Source organism: Lissotriton vulgaris, chromosome 3_1 (genome assembly GCF_964263255.1).
Source record: "Lissotriton vulgaris chromosome 3_1, aLisVul1.2, whole genome shotgun sequence".
NCBI lineage: Eukaryota > Metazoa > Chordata > Amphibia > Caudata > Salamandridae > Lissotriton > Lissotriton vulgaris.
The window spans coordinates 926,244,807-926,264,626 of record NC_141689.1 but is presented as its reverse complement, the minus strand read 5'-3'; the positions used below and the strand labels follow the sequence as shown (position 1 = coordinate 926,264,626).

At 41.9% G+C, this 19,820-nt stretch overlaps 1 protein-coding gene across 1 annotated transcript in view; it reads right to left on the bottom strand.

The window, feature by feature from the left end:
* LOC147727224 (annexin A1-like) overlaps positions 1 to 19,820 on the bottom strand; it is a 109,999-nt gene that overhangs the window by 32,747 nt on the left and 57,432 nt on the right. Inside the window, exons 5-8 of the mRNA XM_086961274.1 lie at positions 17,546 to 17,659; positions 14,915 to 15,005; positions 3,923 to 4,002; positions 3,502 to 3,558 (exon numbers count right to left, since the gene is read on the bottom strand). Of these exons, the coding sequence (XP_086817400.1) occupies positions 3,502 to 3,558; positions 3,923 to 4,002; positions 14,915 to 15,005; positions 17,546 to 17,659 (342 nt within the window). The remainder of the gene's footprint in view (positions 1 to 3,501; positions 3,559 to 3,922; positions 4,003 to 14,914; positions 15,006 to 17,545; positions 17,660 to 19,820) is intronic.

The following is a 19,820-nucleotide window of genomic DNA, read 5'->3' as shown; positions in this document are numbered from 1 at the left end:
CTTTGGAAGTGTGCTTTTCTTAAGCAAAAGTTTGCCTTTGAGGATGCATGAAACCAGGTGGACGCTGAGCAAACTTATTGCTTTCAGAGGATCCATCTCTATAAGGTGGCTGGTAGTAAGCCAGGAAAGCAGAGGTAATTAATCCCCCCCCCACCCGCACTGGCAGATGACCGGCCACCCGCCTAACTCTAAATGAGGGCCTAACTGTGCACTTGTAAAGGCGCCATGGTCTTCTGTCGTCCCACACCTCCCTCCTGTCAACCAAACAAGAGTAACAGCTGCAGTGAACAAAAGGCTGAACCTCACAAAAGAAAAGGCCCTCTGAAAAGGCACATCTGAAAAGGCCACCGTCGCAAGTCAATCTATTCCCATCTGGTCTCTAAACCACCTAATGCATCAGGAATAAAGATAGTCTGTGGTGCTACCTCCAACCAACCTCTAGTTTGTACACCTTCCTTGCATAAGAAATTCAAAATGAATTCCACTTTTCCCACTGCCATCCTTGACACTTCACAGATAGAAGGCAGATATATGGGCCTGCAGCAAAAAGTCTAATTTCAAAAGAATGAATAGACCATTCTTTTCCGACAAAGCCAATAGGCCAACCAGCAAAATAAAAGAACATTCAAAAAGTCCTGTTCTGCCGCTATAAATAAACATGCAGATACCACTAACCATCTAGGACAATTAATTTGAGTACAGTGTTCCTGTTCACTATGGAGAGCATGGATAGTGAACCCCTCCTGACCACAGAGGCGGGCTCTGGGTCTCAATACTCAGTTGTCTACACGGACTTCACAGCTCACTTATGGGAGACATGCATGCTTGAAAAGCCATTCCCATCCCAGTAACCTAATGAAGATAACAAAACATTACACAACACACGACCTTTCTTTGGGCTATAAAATTCCAGTGATGTTCTCCACTGAACGATATCCTTCATTTGTGGCATCAAAGTTCCAGCTCCCAGGTTCAATTAAATCCCCTATTACTTTAATATGGAGCTCTAAATATGAATGTAGTTTAATCCGTTGTAAAAACAATATTTAAAATAGACTAAATTATATACTCGAAAATTCGAATAAATACGTTCACCTCAATATTTAAAGTTTTTAGTTTCGGTGCTTCTGGTAAAACTGCATTAGTTAACATTGAAGTTTTGTACTTCTTGTTTTAAGTCCCCTCAAAGAAATCAAATTGGTCTCGTTAATGAAAGAGGCACAATATGCCAGCCTTCTCAAAGCCCATACGAAGGAACAAGCTTTCCAACTAGAAGTTGTGCACTACAAACTGGGCAAGCATGTTGCCAACTATGCCAGGAGGACAGCATCCTAAACAGGAAGGGGATTTTTTTTTGCCCTGCCACAAGATTTACAACGTGTAATTCACTGAACACCAAAAATATATAGAAGCGGATTAAGGCAGTGGAGAACATTTGATCTTCTCTTATGCTGCTCTGGAAACTAATCAAGTTGTGCCTTATGTTTTTAAAAGGTATTAGGCCTACAAGCTTAAAATCACTTTGGTTTGAGAGGTTACTGAAAAAGTGTGTATCTACTTACGTGAGCGGAGGTCTCAATGAGGTCCATAATGTTTGTAAGAAACAAAGCAAACCATTTTTGGGCCAATTTAAATTCAGCCCTTCCAACTAGTTGAGCACAAATTGTGATTGCTCCATTTTTTTGCTTTCATCTTCAGATATCACCAAAATGGAAAAGAATATTAAATTGGCCCAGTAATGGGTGCAACTAGAATTACTGTTAGCAGAACCTTTTGTAATGTGGCTCTAAATTGAGTTGGTAAATCCTAAACATAATCAACATTTTAATGTTAATCACATACCTACATACATATTTACAAAGCCATCATGACCAGCTCCTCTGATTTTGAGGACAAGCTCAAACATCTCTGGTGACTCAGCACATCTGCAGCCAAGACACCATCAAATTGTACACTTACTAGCATAAAAAGGAAATGAAATTAAAAAAATAAAAAAAACACAAGATAGCAGGTCTTTTCCATCTATGCATGGAGGATCTTAACAGCATCCTTGTACCTATAAGGACCACCCCAATGTAGCTCTAATTTAGGAAAGAGCTGAAGGCGTTTCGCTTTATAGAACATTACATCACAATGCAGTACCAATCTAATAGGCAACTACCTAGAGTAGTCTATGAACGAGTGCTTGTCTTTGACCCAGTAAAGAGCTCCGTTGCCTTTTTGGGTAAGTTTGCTCTATATGAGAGCATCCCTAATTGGACAACTTGCTTCATTGCAAAGGCTTTCCGGGACTTAAACACTATTTTCTATCAAAGAAAAAGGCGAACCCTTGATGAAGCACTACTATTTTAAAATGTGATTGAGGTTTGCCTAGCCGGAGACCAAGATAAAGAAACTTTGCACTGTAGAAAAAAAATGGGCAAATAGAGCTGTGCTTGTGCGGCTGCTTAATAGGAACCGGGAAATTGTGAGTTATGCCAATGTAAAGAACAGTCTCGGGACAAACTAACTGCATATTAGTTGTAATGTATTTTCAAAGTCTACTGCTTTCCCTAATACAGAAGTAAAAAAAAAATGTTTAAATGGAGCAACATTCCCAGGCACTTCGTTTAGTGAATAAAATGGTTAACAAAAAGAAATCCATGTGAAGTAGTGTGGCTCACTGGTTAGAGGCGGCAGACCCGAGAGCAGAGGACGGCCCGGGACCAGGGTTCGATTCCCGGCGCGGCAGGTTTCTGGACCAGGGTCAGCGGACTCGATAATTCTCTCGCCTCGGTGCCCACTCTGATCAGCGATCACACTCGGCAACTCTGGGCATTAGCTTGCCTCATCTTCACTAACGGCCCCACCAGACCGCCGGGGATGCCTGGTCTCACCCTGGAGATACCCATTAAGGGACCATCTCTCAGGGAAGCCAGGAAGGGTTTCGCAGCGGTCGAAGCGCCTTGGGACCCTACGCGTAAGTAGTGCGCTATATAAATGCCAATACAATACATGTGTAATATAGGATAGTGGTTTTACAAATCCGTGTGTCCATATTTGTGTTTTTGGGCGTGTCCAGACAAAGGCTCGGGTGCGTATATCTGTGGCATGAGAAAGTGTTGGAATATAAATTCACACGAGTGAACTGAAGAACAAAAATAAATGAGATCACAAAAAAATTGTATTAAATGGAATATTCATAGTGTAAATTGCAATAAAGGTTGAAAAATGTTCGTGATAATCACAATGAATGCTGTGCACCTGGTAATGGAAGGAAACTCCCCTCCATCTTTAATTATGTCCATGTTTTAATAGACATCTTTCCAGCAGAATCAAAATAGTTAGCGGTTTGTTGAGAAACATTGTTCTCATTTACTCTACACCTACTTCAAACATAGCCGAATGCTGCAGAATTCGTGGTGAAAAGGTTTTTTTTTTTAACCATTGAAAGGTTTCTGCATTAGTTATTTAATATCAATGGGAGAAATGCAAACCGACAAATTGTAATTAAGTCCTTACCCTTGCATCACTATCGACAAGGTCATCATTCACGCGATTATCTTCACTCCTTTCACCCTAAAATATAAAAACTATTTTTTAGAAGGCAAAAAAGGATTTAAACTTTTTTTTTTTTATTTAAGTATTGGCAAAAGCAAACCACGTCCAGATATTTTTATAAATAACTATGCATAAACACCAGACGTTTCTAGTGGTCAGATTCAAATGAAACTCATTTGTTATAAATCATTTAGCAGTTATTGCGGAAACCAAACCAAAAAGGCCAACAGGCGTACATTAACACGATCCTCAGGTGTGAGCCCTCTCAATGACTGAATTTAAATAAGCATTGCACACATCATTATGAAATGGAAGAGAAGCAGGTGACATTAACAGAGCTATTGTGGTTCATATTAAAAGAATTGAGCTTTGAAAGCTATACCTTGGCTAGTTCCAGCAGGACCTTCTGGAAATCTCCACTTGTATCACCAGCAAGATCTTTGGAGAGTTCACACTTATATGCTGCAAAAAGTAAAGGAGATTCAATTACGCTCTGGCAATAAACGGGGACTGCAATCCATTTCTAGGACCAAGGCTAAGAAAGTATCTGCAGGACAATCCAAACGATCAACCGGCTTCAAAGATCTCCGAATTGGGACTAAAATGGTGAAACCATTTTTACGTGGACATTTTCACTATGGCCAGTCTAGTCTGATCAAGAACAAAAATAAACAAAAATGCACATAACAGATTATCCTTAGCAAAGTAAGCCGAACGAGAAATAAGTCAATAATTGCTCAATAAGTCAATGCTCAGTGAGTGGTATATAAAAAAAAAAAAAAATTCTGGGCCTTTCCCTGCATAGATGGAGATTTGACAGCATACATATATGACTAATATACCAGTATGGCCTGGTCTACTGAATCACAGATTGCCAAAGTTCAAGACATTGTTTCTACCGGTATCAACACAGGTAGGTGTGCTTTGTTTATGGCATACATGGACATTGTTCGTGGAGTGTTGGGAATATTTTTTTGCGTTTGGTGGAGTTGATCCAACTGAATAGAACTGGTGGCTTTTCTTCCTTCGAGTACCCAACATAAATATAGCACTATCTAACTAAATGTTGTAGTAATATTTGGACACTCCGGGTGTGTGCACTATAATCCCAGCCAAAAATTGTGCACTTTTCTTCCCAAATACTCACTGGCACTGGTTTAGTGCTTGTGATGGAATGAATCCTGACTGGTGGTCACACAAGATTACGTTTCGCTCTACAATGGTCTTGTAACTTTACTTTTCCAAGCAAAACTTTGAATGCTGAACAATTCTTAATCTGTTCCCTTTTTAATCTGTATAGAAGGGGGTGATAAGCATGCTTTGGTGACTAGACAACTGTGCCTCTAAAAGCCATTACCAATACTCAATGTAATTTAGGAGTTTTGCGAGAAAGATTTTATGCCGCCAGATAGACTGGTTTCTAATGCAGGTTCAAGGCTTGGATTTCCATTGTAAAATTAGATACTCTGTGGTCATCTGAAAGAGGAGAATGATGAGTTGATATGTGGAGGACTAGTGAAATAAGAGGACTGCACATTGTTAAACAGAACCACAAATATATGAGATCTTAGCCTCAGAAGTATAGCCAGTCTTAAGAGTTACTGAGAAGTGCAGGGAATGTTCAGCGCTGGATATTCCTTGGAAGGTGAAGATTTCCATTATATATTTTAAGCCCTCGTTCTGCATCAGGCCAAATGAAACATTTTAGTGCACATGGATGCTTTATGGTATATCCTGCTATGAGATTAGCACTGTTTGACAGTGCTATGTCATTGGTATTCCACGTCCCAGCACTTTTTCATTATATCCAGGACATTGCTGTAAAATTTGTGGCTTGATTTAATCTCGACATTTTGTAGCATAAGCCGGCATGTTGAAAGCTCCTGTGCAGTTTTGAGATGAAAAAGTCCCTAGCATGGTAATGAGCGTTAACCCCTGCCCTGATGGCCCAGTTACAGGGAGATCTTAATCTTTAGTAACAAATGGTGGTCATGGGTGGACCCGGACCATGCCCCAGCTAAAGTGATCTCAACTTTGAAAAACAAATAGTTGTCATTGGTGGACACAAGCCATGACCATAGCCCATCTCACGGATTGTCTGATGGGACCGGTAGGGGCGCACAATGCCTTACACTCAGGGGTGAGAGGCTACAGGTCTTTCCAAGAGGTAAATAGCCCAAGCATAATGGTAGCAGCATATCTTTAAGCAGTTCTCAGTAGCGTTGCCTGGACGGTTTATTTGTACCACAGGTGGGCATTTGGCCCACTCAATTGAAGTTACATTGCTGTGGCTTAGCCTGCGCTTTGCCTCCCTCAGGGTGGATAGAGGGTCCGAAAAGCATATTCATTATACTGTGAGCTTTTAGGTATGTATGCCTGTGGTAGCAGAGCATGGAAGCCAGCATGTGGGTCTTTATACCGAGCTTTGTTGTGAGCCAACCCGTGACAGTAGTGCATGGAGTCTACCACAAAAAGAGGGGAACAAACTACCATACGTCCTCCACAGACAAGATCCATAAGACGTATGGTTTGAACATGGGCAATAGATCAATTCAAAATAAGCCAAAGTGTCCCAGCGAGAGCATCACAAAGAAATGGATGGAAAAGCCTCACCCGCTTTCTTGTGGCATTATTCAGAGGCAATTGTGTCCCACCTTAGTTAGATAGTAGGTGGTCTCAACCACCAACGGAAGGAGATCTTACAGCATCTTTATTCTGATAACTGGGGACGATATAAAGTAATAAAACTACCTCCGTGGAAACCATACAGAACTTCAAAGACACACAAAACTACATTTGTGTCTGGAATTGGATTAAAGCAAGGGGAGCTTGAGACGTCCAAAATTTCAAACTGAATTTGTGCTGAGCTTTTTCGTGCTGATGTACAACTTTAGCCTGCTTGGACCAGGACTTGGGACCAAGGGTCTCCCACTTTCCCATGCTGGATGACGACAGCAGCCAGGAGTGCCAATTTATGCCTAAACCAAGCCCAGAGGACCCTGTAAGGAGAAAGATTGCCAGGAGGGAGTGAGATCCAGTGGTGCTTCTACTGATTGGATGCCAGGACCAGAGCGTGGGATTCAGGTCCATCAAGACGGCGGCAGGAATCGGGCTGTCTGCCTTTGTGTGCTGGAGTGACCCCCATGGGCAAGGTGAATCCCGCAGTGTAGAATAGGTTTCATCACGACTGGTGCCGCTCGGATGAGAGCCGGACCATCATCCTCCATGACGATGTGACCTGTGGAAGTCCTTTCCCTTATTGGTACGGTTTCCAACCCCTGTATGGCAGGTGAGGGCTGTGCAAAAGATTGAGGGCTGTCGTCCTCGTGCATCGCTTTGACGAGAGGGCTGTCCCACTGCGCAGTGCCTTGATGAGGAGGATCATCCTCATGTGTGCCACCGTTTATGATCCCCAGTATGCCACGCTGGGAAGGGGGGACATGTTGAAGTTAAAGGGCCGTAGCACTGAGGCAGTGTACAGTCCCGAAGAAGTAGGCGCTGGCCTGTGGAAGAACAAATGACAACTACCCGAATCCAGGAGCACCCAAGACCTGCTGCTGGGTATGGAAAGACCTACAGTTTGACAAGAGGAGCACTATCAAAGCCTGCAGCCCCGATCACAGAATCAAGAGCTCTGTTCATTGCTGGGTTGCAAACACATTCCAGGCACTTTGCCTGCCACTCCAGCAAGAGCAGGTAGGACTGAATACCTGGCTGCCAGGCCTCGGTGGCAACTTGCTGACTTGGGCTCTATGAGGTGGGGACAGTTGACTTGCCAAGCCATGTGGGACTTCTGAGACTCAAACTCACTAATGGGGCTTCGCTTGGATGTCAGTTCGCATAACTGGGGAATACCAACGAATCTTAGACAGGTAGGTGAGACTTGAGAAGCCGGCCCGAGGACTACTAGTGAGCTGCATAGAAAAAGGCGGTGTGCATTATTTGTGGGGATACATATTATACTGTCTGTTTGTATATAAATGCGTCCTTTTATGTAAAAGTATTTGACCGGACAGTCAAATATTTGGGATTGCTGGAAGTACTTTGAATCACGAACATGTGTTCATGCTACACCTACCTCTGCCCCAAAAAGCCTTGGTCTGCTTGGCCTATGCTACTACGGATAGTCAAGCGCTGAGGGGGTAGTTGGCCCAAACGCCCAGATGTCATAGTAAGTCAGTCCCTGGGAAAACCAAGAGTAAAAAAGCCACAACCACCACATCTGGGCACAGCAGCTCCTGCTTGCCCCATGACAATTTGAAAAGGGTTTTGACAGAGTGAGTGAAATGCTATAGTAAATGGAATTTCAGGCTCCCTAGCTTGAAATATGTATGCAGTTTATGGGTTACTGATTGAACTGCTAAGACTCTTAAGGATTCTACTATTCAGTATCCTCGTTTGGATGAAGGTCATCTCTGAATTAGAGAGGAAGTGGCAGATAGTGGAAACTGGTGAGAAGTGATCAGACAATGATAAAGACTGTACAGTAAACACAATGTTGAATGCAAATACAAGGCCCAAGGTTCGACCAGCTGTCGGAGTAAGGCCATGTGCAGACTGCATGATTTACAAGGCATTCATGTAAATTGATCAATTGAGATGCTGGGTTTTGGTCTGCATTGTCAATCTGCAAGTGGAGGTCTCGAAAGAATTTTCTGAGCAATAACTTTGAGGTGCAAGGCCAGTTTTGTATTTTATCCAAGAATGGATTTCATCCCAGGTGGAGAAAGATTACAAGCTGTCATTTATTAGGACTCTGGGAGACATGGTTAAAAAACTGTCAGATTAGAATGGTACTCCAATCTTGATTGGCTGATGGAGTTATTGAGACTCAATTTTACAATATGGTTGTCCCTGGCATCTACAAACCCTGATCAGACATCAGTGTGGACATTAATTTGAAATGGCCAGGTTGTTTCAAATTTCTTGGGTGGGTACATGAAGTTGTTTCAACAAAGTGGGTGGGGGGGGGGTCCCATAGAATCTATTTTAAAGACCAGCGAGGAGAACTTCCCCTAATCATAATCAGTAACAATACAACCTCGGGTCTAGAAACTTGCACATAAATCCTGTATTAAGATAAAAGTGTGATGGACATACGGACTCTCTCAAAGGTGACATGCTACACCTTAATGCTCACATATGGGATTTTAGCATCTCAGACGATTAGTAAGCCTTTTTGAAAACATCCCGGAGATCCTTCCTCACAGTGAGGAAGTTGTAGCCCTCAGTAGAACTAGGATTTCCTACTGGGAGGAGGAACCAATATAATGAAGCATGTCACCTTTGGTGAGTGAGTGTTTTCTTCCTTCAGGGATAATGCCCCCCTTTTGATCTAAAAGAAATTGAGAGTCCGTATGTTCATCACACTTTTATCTTAATACAGGATTTATGTGCAAGTTTCTAGACAGAGGTTGTATTGTGTTACTGGACACCCGAAGTTCCATTGTGATGGACATATATGGGTTGTTGAATTACACAATGTCCCTATTTAAAGAACCCAAGTGCGGCTGAAACTCGTTTCATTTTGCCCAAAAGATCTGAAGGAGATTATATTTCATTTAGTTGAGGTCTTATGCTAAGGCGGTCCTGGGATGCCTTTTGTGTAGTTTGCATGAGGAGTGCGGTGTTGTAGTGACATTGTTGGACCAGGCCTTCGGGCCAGATTTATGAATGGACGGGTGGCAGTTTCTGCCAATGTATTTTGTTGTTAGGTGTAGAGCTGCTTCATGCAGAGGCAGCCCTGCATCAAACACTTCCTTTTTATCCCCCCCGCCCCCCCCAAAAAATGCTCACCTCACCATGGGAGCCATCTCCCACGGCGATGGAAGCATCAATATCAATTTACTGCTCCTCACAGCTAAGGTTTGCCTGGAAGTGACGGAGAGTAAAAATGTCCATGTCCGTCCATCCTGATTGGCTGGGTAGAGCTATATATCCCTTTCACCTTTGGGTTTGGTGGAGACTAAGTAGTCCTTGTCGCAGTCAAACTTAAGGGATGCACATACCAAAATCAAGCGAGCAGACCTTCATCTTGGCAGTACATACACTGAGTCGCTGTTGCGATGGGGTATCCATACTGCCAAAATATAAAATCATCCTCTTAACCATGATAAAGCTGGTTGATATGAAGTGTCTATGGTGGGGAGATTTTTCTACTTTTTCCTGACTTAATGCAAGAACCTTTTTTCATTTGTAACCCGTTAGACCAGACATCCTTGGTGTGGTTTTCCCTAAACTTTTTGCCTTCAACCCTCCTGTTTTAGTGGACTTAGTTTTTGCTGGCCTTAGGACTCTGGGCGAAGGTGACCCACTCAGTTAGTCTTTGCTGAAAAGGCTACCTTTTTGGCAAAAATGGCAACTGCTAGGCCACATAGGAAGCTTTTTCCAGGATGCACCTATCTGACATGGAGCTGTAATAGTGGAAATAGCCCTTGGGTATTTTCCTTATATTTTCGGTTTCCATTATACACGATATGGGGACAGTAACATTACAGACGGGTGCACTCTGAGTGAAAGATGTGACCTTAGGAATATTTGTGTATGTCAAAGATACAAGTTCCATGGTATTCAAGAACACTCTTGAGTCCAAGGTTAGAACTAGTCTTGATAGCCCTGAAACATCCAGACAAAACACCTGTCGACTGTATCGCTGTTCTTACGGAGATTTTACAACCAAGCACTATACTGGATACATAAGCAGTACATTGAAAAATAAATTAGACATGAAATATTTCGTCTTTGGTATTACTTGTACAGAAAAACACTGTTCAATCATTGTTCTGGTTACTGTGCTTTATATTTGGGTTTATTCCAAAGACACATTTATGGGAGGTCATGGATGTATTGCTCTATCTTTATTTAGTACTATAAAAGTCGTGTGAAGTTTTTCTATTACACATGTATAATATTCTTTGGTTGGGTGCTCTGGACATTTTGATTTTTGGATGTTTTTTGGGGTGTAGCTTTGGCTCCATATTATAAAGACCACTTTGCTGTTTAGGGCCTCGTGTAGGTATCCTTCCACTGCCACCATAGAAGTATCGAGTATGTAGTTTGAAGTATTGTAATTTAATTTTAAAACTGATTTTAAGCCACAAATCTGAAAATGTAACTTTTAGAATGTTGGCGTTTTTCCCCCCAAATATTTGGTGCTGCCATCCTGGGTCACATGACTAGGTATAGCTGGCAGTTTTTTGTGTATAGCTCCGAGACAGTGAGACAAAGGGGGAATATGTGTTGGCACGATGTGCAGCCTCCGACTTGATAATGAGGGGGTTGGGGGAAAGGGGAACAGAGTGGTCACATTATAAAGGCTCTCGCTTAGTACCCTTACAAATGCCCTGCCTCAGCAGACCCCCAATGGGGTTCACACGTATTTTGTGCCCCCAGACACGCTGGGTCAGGGTAGAAAGGCAGCAAATCCTAAACCACTCTTGGGTGGAAACCTCCAGACCCTTTCCCTACTTCAAAACTTGTACCGAGTCTAAATACTGGGCCCTCAGACCCAACCCTTCAGTAAACATCTAGGCCTGTGGAAGCCTCTGAAGGATACTCAGTGGCCTGATTGAGAAGAACTGTACATGCATCTTGAACGAAGGGCCACCAGAATAAATCCACGGGCTAGTTAGCTGGCCTCCTGATCAGAGTCTCAGGACAGGAAAAGTCTCTAACCACCTCAAACCCTGCACTTAGATTGCCTGCTGCGAGCCCTGTCCCTCAAGTGGGGCCACTCAGTCATGGACCCTTGAAAGTGGGCCGGACGGTGCTCTGCCATCCCAGCTGTAGTCTTTTGGGCAATTAATCCATGTCGCAGGACCCAGCAGCACTTCAGAACTGCCACTGAGACATATCCACGACACAGGACCTCACAGCTCTAAGAAGCAGCTGCATTATGCAGAACATAGCCTTGCAAATCCCCCGTACAGCTGCTATGAAACATATCTTCAATGTAATGCCTCACATCACAGGCCCCTGGATTCCCTTATGATTGATGTATCTTTGATGCAGGACCTGGCATCAAAGTGCGCTACTGCAAGCAACTGCCGCTGTGTGGCGCATCCTCAACTCAGAACCTCACAACAGTCTGCAACCAAGAATTAAGGTACTTTGTTGAGGGCCTAATTTGGTCCCTGTATTTGGCACACGCTGTGTTGTGGACGGCCTGAACGAGACTGTAGCAGGTCTGGCGTAACCAGATAACCACAGTTACCGCTTTGCATTTTTAAGCACACTTTTCACTTCAGTTGTACATCTCTGGTTGTACCAAATGGCTTTTTGTCAAATAATGAATTAAAAGATACTCTTATTTTTGTAAATTGGTGTGAGATTTCTATTGTGTTGTGTTTTCACATAACTACTGTTAGTGTGCTGCATAAACACTTTACACATTGCCACCAAGTTATGCCTGACTGCTTTTGTGCCAAGCTACCAGAGTTAAGCACATGTTAATTTGTGGTTTGTTTGCCTATGTTTCACCCTGACAAGAATTGTGGTTGTTTATGGAGTAGGATTTCATCCCCCTTAACCAGTATCCCAATCTCATACATATCCAGTATTTTTCTGCTTTAGTTAGCTTTTGAACACCTGCTTCACTAAATGTGTTTGAGTTCTTTTTTTTAAATAGTTAAAATTAGCGTGTTACAAAAAACATTACATTTTCTAGGCTGGCCTACCAAAGAGGACTACAGCCAGTTATCCCGATTGCAGTGTTAGAGGCACAGCTTATTTTTTAGACTGTTCTTTACATCACAATCTACATGCACTCTTTCCTAAAGCACTGTACATATCCAATAATAGTTTACACAATATACTTGTATACAAGATATTTTGCATTTTGTGGTGTGCAGCGCTTCTCAATCTTCCAAGTCCAGATATGAGCCACACCGACTACTAACAAGATTCACCCACACAGCCTGCAAACAAGTTCTCCAGCATAAGCAGAGTCAAAATGATTGAAATGGGTTTTGTTTCGGAACCATAAACTTGTAAGAGACTTCAAGATCTGTTGGGACTTCCAAATGGTTTATTTGTAATCAAGGGGAAGAAATGAATTAGGAATCTATTTAGAGGGAACACAGTTTCATTTGATTTCAGTACTAGCCAATGCGCTCGCTGAGAAAATAAGTACCTTTCAAGTAAATAGGAAATACAATGTAAATTCAAACAAGGGAAAGTTTTATTTTCACACAGGGCAGCCCTTCCAATAGCACAATTTAAGCAAGATTGATCAAGAGAGTGAACTTTGTCTGGTGGTTATTGGCTGAACATGTTCGAGGGTTCTTAGGTGGACCCCAGTGATCCACCTACTTCTGGTTCAGAACCTTTACACATTTTTGTGATTGTAACCACAGGTTGTACAGCACACACACTTGTAAACTAAAGAGTTTTTTTTTTTTTACTATTAGTGTTCAGTCCTCACTGATCTCATGGACCGTACAGAACTCTGCAGGACGTGTGCGGAACTAATGGTCTGCTCGGATAAAAATGTAAATTCTATGTTGTAATATTTCGAAGTAGCTGCACTATACAGATGCTCTTTGAGAACGAGTGCAGAGTCTGAAAATGCAGATTTGTACTTGTGTTTGGCTAATACGGATCCTGGTCTTACTAGCACAAGTGCATTATTTTGATGTTTCTCCTAGTTTTGTACTAACGCATTTGAGATAGTGTTAGTAAGCGTAAATTTACCATAACGACTTTGATTCTCTAGGGCAGCGTTTCCCAAACTGTGGTCCGCGGACCCCCAGGGGTCCGTGACACATTCCCAGGGGGTCCGTAGGCAACAGTTTTAAAAGCACAGAAACATTTCTTGTATAATTAGCAGCTTTCCAGCAACAATTAAAGTGTCAAGAGAATGCCAGTGATTAATGTACCTGCTGGAGAGCGAGGAGAGTTTTGTTCAGTGGCAGCTTTGATTTAACTAATGTAGCACAGAGGGTTAATGTGCCTACTGCAAAGAACATGTAACATGCATCTTAAAAAGCAGAATTGTATGTGCCTAGGTTCGTGGTTACTGCTTTTGTCACAGAGATTCCTTTATTACTGTGCACTTCATAAGTGACAATCGTAATCTAGCAGAGGGACCTATAAACTGTCAAAGAGCTGCTTGCAAATTGCATGGTACCAGTTAGTAACTTATATTTTGTCCCAGTTATTCATTATCCTGATGCTGCTAAAAAGATATATATGGGTGGAAATACATTTTAAATGTTAAAGTCAATGCTAGCCACTGTGTTATGCTCTGAATCCTGAGTTTGTGCTTTTCCCGACCAAGCACTCTTTAAACATTTTATATACACACCGATTTACATGTATGATTCAATGTCTCTATATGTGTGTGATGTAAAGTGCTCTGACATCCTACAATGGTATGAGAGATGCTACAAAACATGAAATACGTGTGACAGAGGGGCTATTACTTCAATATAAAATACTAAGGGCCAGATGTAGGATCTGTTTTTAAATGCGCGAACGGGTTCATGAACCCGTTAGCGCATGCAAAAACCTATTGGGCCATGTACATAGCCTATTTCGCGAGTCGCAATTTGTTTGCGACTCTAAATAGGTTTTGCAACTTGCTATTTGGAAGGGGCATTCCCTTCCAAATAGGGAGTCTCAAAACCATGTACAAATGTTTTGCGGTCGCAAAACAGTCACAATTACCACCTACTTCAAGTAGATGGTAATGCATTCGCAAATGGTAAAGGGTCCCCAGGGGACCCCTTCCCATTGCAAATGCATGCAAAATTATTTTTTAAGGTCAGGCAGTGGTCCCAGGGACCCCTGCCCTTAGAAAATGAAACGAAAACGTTTTTCTTTTTTTTTTTAAATGCATGGTAAACAGGCTGCAATTTTGTTTTTTAAAACTGCTTTGTTTAAAAGCAGTCCGAGACATGGTGGCCTGAAGAGCCCAGCAGGCCACCATCACTGGGAGGGCTGGCATTCCTAATGGGCTCGCAAATTGCAAGAGGCTCATTAGCAATTTGCGACCCCATTGGGAATCCCAAACAGTGTTAAACACACTTTTGTACATTTCATTTAGCGACTCGCAATTTGCTACTCGCAATGTGTCGCCAATTGCGAGGCGCTAAATGAAATGGTCGTACATCTGGCACCAAAATCCTTAGTACTTTGAGTTTTTGTTTTGTGTGCACACGTGTGTATTTTTTTCGAATTACTGTTTTAATGTTTGAAATGTAACTCATACAAATTGCTTGGGGGTCCCCGGCTTCCAGTGGTGACTCAATGGGGGTCCTCAGGAGTCAAAAGTTTGGGAACCACTGCTCTAGGGTAACTGCAGAGCAACCTTGCAGGAAGTGAATACCAATGTCCTAAAACAAGTATCACTTACAAAATGTGTTTTACGGTTTACCTTCTCTGTAACACCTATTGATCTCCCGGATCTCCTTGTTGGTCCTCGATGCGAGTATTTCAATTAGAGTGTCTTCATCTGTTCCAAGGCCCTATGTGGAAACAAAATTAAATTAACGGTTAGTACAATACCACAGCATCTGGCATTACAACAGGAAGAGCAGATCTGACAGTTACTTCCTTCCCCAAAAATGTAAAATACTGAAGCAGCACATTTATCACAAAATTTCAAAATGCATCTAGTCAGCCAAGTTTAAATTCGGAAGACTGTCAGAACTACAAAAAAAAACCAAAAAAACACCTTTCACCATAGGATATGGACGAAAAAACAAACAAAAAAAAAGCCCGTTTAGCTACCGGGCACGCCCTCAGCTACCAGAATTCTCCTTTCACTTAACATGTTTAATGTAAAATGAATACCTTGGAAATGTTCCCCAAAGAAAAAATGATATTGTACCAACAAGTCAGTGCACCAGTATACAAGGCATGTGTGGTAGAGGAGAGTGTATGTTGGTGTAATCTGTGTAGGTTCAAGTGGTAAGGTAGTAGTACCCCTTACTACTGGGTGATATGAACTTTTGGGTATTTCTAAAATGCAACTTTTATCAATGTCTTTGGGTTCGAATCACAGTAGGAACGTGGCAAATACCCTTAAATCTATGCAAGCTGTAAGTGTTTATGCATGCTTTCTCCCCTACGGCTGTTTTTGCACTGGTGTACACAAAAATATTTTGTGCATTACATGGAAAACATGGCTTGCGTGATGTACACTGTTTCCACCCGTTACTACTGCCGGTTCACCAGGATGGGTGCCTCCATTCACGAGGGAGGGCTCAAGTTGAATGGTTCTAACTTCCGAAGAAAACAACGGACACTCATGGAGTCCAAAATTCATTCCATTTTATTTAACCAAACAAGTTTTGACCACATGCCTTTCTCAATGTTTGCATCTAAATGAAGTGGACATGATTTTAGTAACTTAGACCTGCTCTAATTGGAGGATTACAAATAAACGTAGGAAGCGGACTGTAACACTCAAGTGCATTATTTTGCTTACCATTTTGAATGTAAAATTAATTTCCATGCAATTATTATATATGTGGGCTAGTCCAAGGTTTCCAACTTAATTTAATAGTCACTCATGACAAACACATTCTCCATATAAAGAGAACGTTATATACAAACATTTGCCTGCAATGCTAATGCTTCATTAAGAGAGAACATGGAGAAATGCTCATAGCCGAACCAGGTTTGTTTGATTAAATTAAAATCTAATTAATTTGACACAGCAGGTGCCCGTTGTTTTCTTCACAGGTTGTAACTATTCATCTTATCTTCACACACAAAAAAAACATTTTCTTTGCCACCCAAAAAAAATATATTTATACACGTTAAGTGGGATGGGGTTATACATGAGGATGGTAGTAATATTTTAATTTTCATAAAAACTCTAGATATTCACATGAAAAGCACTTCCATTTAAAAAGCAGGAAACCTAGGAAGTTTAGGAAGTATAGTTGCACAGCCATAGATTTCAGATGTCAGTGATATAAAGCGAGGTTATAAGCAGTGCAAGTTATACTTATGTCAGTTATGCATAACCTGCAAATTTGCCTGGTTTTAGAATGGTAGTGCAATGTCTGAATTTCTAAGCTTTAACATGAAATAATAGCTTAGGACAATCAATTTGCGGCCAACTACTCACAGCTTTTGGCCAAGCCTTGTGCCCAGCTCATTGGCCATGTGTAGCGGTGGTGGGTTGTTAGTCTTACAACTTTGGCTTTAAATAAAATTTAAAAAAGTAAACATTTTTTTAAAAAGATTTGCAAGTGTCCCATAGGAGCACAGGAGGCTGAGCTGGGTCCTGTGGCAGTGCAACATTTTTACTTATTTTTGGCCCCTTGAGTGGGTCCCCTGACAAATTGCCATGGTATGCCTACCAAGCCTCATTCTAAAGAGTTTAACATTATTAGGGCTCATGGGCAGAGTCCAGTAATGGTAGCCACGCCCTATTTCTTCAGGTTGAGTAAGTCAATCAAATTATTTGGTCCCTCAGGAGTGTTGCAGTCCAGACCAATCAGAATGCTCGTTTCCCCCCCCCCTCCCATCAGTCTGGAGGCAAAAGACATCTATATATTTTGAACCTTAGTTTATCTAAAACCGCTGAGTAGACTTGCACCAAATCACAAATAGCTCACTGAGTAAAGAGCCTACTTTCTGCCAAATTTGGTGCAATTCTTTTCAGCCGTGTTTCAGTTATTGTGGTCTAAGTTTTCCTATGAAAAATGTATCAGGGGAAAAAAGCTTTTGTTACTCTTTTCCCCTAGTCCATGACGGATCGCCCAGAAACTTCCCTAGTCCATGACGGTTCGCCCAGAAACTTTCCAGGAAAGACGATTTTTGGGGGATTTTTTTCTCTTTTGTGAAGATTTAATTGCACCAAAGTTCCTAGCAAAACAAAAAACTTTCTCCCTATGAAAACTCAGACTCACCTACAACTACACAGTAGCAACTTCCACTATGTTATATATAAACAAGTGTGCAAATTTCACATTAGACCAGAAGAAAAATGAAGTATTGAAGCACCACTTTTGTCCAAGGATTGGTTTGAGACATTAGTATGTAGTATTACCTTAGTGGCTAGTTTCAGTTCCTGTGCATCAAACTGAGCAGGGGTCTTCAGCAAGGCCAGAACAACTTCCTCATAGTGACCGGAACAAGCTTTCTTCAGGGCGTCTTCAAGTGACTGAGCAAAGGATAACAGATTTGCAAAGTCAGTAAATTAGCATGCAGCCGAATGCTGCATCTCACACATGACAAAACAAATATATAATAAAATAATTCTTCCAAGGTAGAGTTAATGTACAACTAACAATAGGATTCTGGAGTCACAAAGCCCTGCTTAAAAATGTCAGAACTCCATTGTTCAAGTTTTGGCATAGGAATGCAGAGAGTTCCAACTTTGATTAACAAGCCTTAGTAGGGGTTTCAGAAACCCAATGTTAGTTTTGCAGGAGTACACCGAGAGGCTGATATTAACAAGTCAAGAAGTCAGCTAGAAAAGTGCATTGCAATTTTTTCTATACAAAGTAAAGAATCTCTTTTTAGAGAGTTTTTCAGCCAGTCCCATGAAATTCTGTTCTGCTACCCTTTACCACCTTGGATACAGTTATCAGAAACAAAGCCAGCATGGGAAGAGGGTGTTCACACCCTATCCCTAAGGATGACCTGCGGACCAGCAGTCTAAGGCAGAGGAGTTTCAAAGAAGCCACCCCCTTGGAAATGCAAATCTGGCTACCCTCACAGGAGAGGATGCCAACCCCCTTTGTTCAGAGCCCTTTGGCACCTGGACAGGTGGGAAAAAAATAGTCTTCGAGCCTACCTGTTGGTTCAGCCAGATTGGTCTCCCAGTCAAAGCCTGTAGCCTCTTTATGCAAATACCGATCCCCATAAAGTAACATTGGGCAGCCTTCCCTAGTGCTGCTGCTGGCAGTGTAGACTTTAAATGCAAAAGTATTTCTACTGAAAAACGATAGCGATATATGCACCAGAACAAAGGTTTGATCAGGTAAGTAGATATGTGCTATTCTTATAAATTGGTGTTTTCTCCTTATTGACTCATGTGCATAATTTATTGAATATTGTGTATATTTGCAGATATTCAACACTCCTTTCCGGCAAGCCTAAGCTGCTTGACCACACTACCCCCCTAGTAGAACACCTTGTGATTGCTACTGCAAACAAATGCCCACTCATAAGGTAATTGCACTAAATCCCTTTTTTGATATATTATAGAAAGAGGCAGCTTACTACATATCTTCTTCCACAGAGGAAATTCATTGAGAATCTTCCCTCAGATCGTTACCAGGTAACTTGCTCTATTTTCATGGATTTATTTTCTTGTATTCAGTGGACGGCATTGTTTAATGCCATCAACTTTGTCACGGTATTATTCTTTAAAATGGGTTATCAGTGCCTCATTGTATATTTTTTTCCAGATGTTTATACAGTCTTAATTTATTTAGGTCATTAATTCGCTTTGGTATTTCATTTCCAAAACTAATCATTTTAGGTGTTATACTTTCTGCATTATACAGACAATTGATTGAGTTCTCATTTGCCGCACTGTGGATACCTAATAATAATAATAATGCACATTTGTAAAGCGCCCAATCACCCGTAAGGGTCTCTAGGCGCTGGGGGCCGTCGGGAAGATTAAGCAAGCTATTGCGCAGAGTCACATGGTGCTGGGCTAATCTGCCGCCGGGGCCGGGGATCAATCAGTGATCCACAGATTCCGGAGTCAGTCGCCCTAGCCGCGGCGCCACACCTTTTCCTAAAGTGCTGTTCTTATCAGGCGGGGGAGAAATAGCCTAGGGGATGAGGGCGCTCAAAAAGACTTCAGGCTTGCTCCTGGGTGGTACAACTCAGCCTTCCATTCTTCTGAGGTTTTGTTTCTCTGGGTCTGTTAACACCAATGACAGTCACAAGTAGGCCCTCTACACTCAGATTATAAATAAATGTCAAACATTACGGTGGGGGAGGACCTCGGGGAAATTTATAGACCAAGCTCCGAGTACAGTCCCCAGTACTCAGAGCTTGGTCTATAAATAAATGTCCTCATGCGGCTTTCAGCTCAGTAGGAGAAATATTACCATAGACTTGCACGGTCATGCTCATGAAGCAAGGCGTTGAGGAACTGAAACTGTAGTATAGTGGAGGTTTGTCCCAGCTCTGGTGAGGAGAGAACCTGGGTAAAGATGTCATGTGCTGGGCAAGGGTCACTTAGGAGTGCAGCGCCCCATCTTGGCACAAGTTTACAGTTCAGCCAGTATTAGGAGCGCCCATTTTTCAAAACTTGACCGTGCCAAAGTGCATTAATTTACTGGATATTCCTCCAAGTTAAA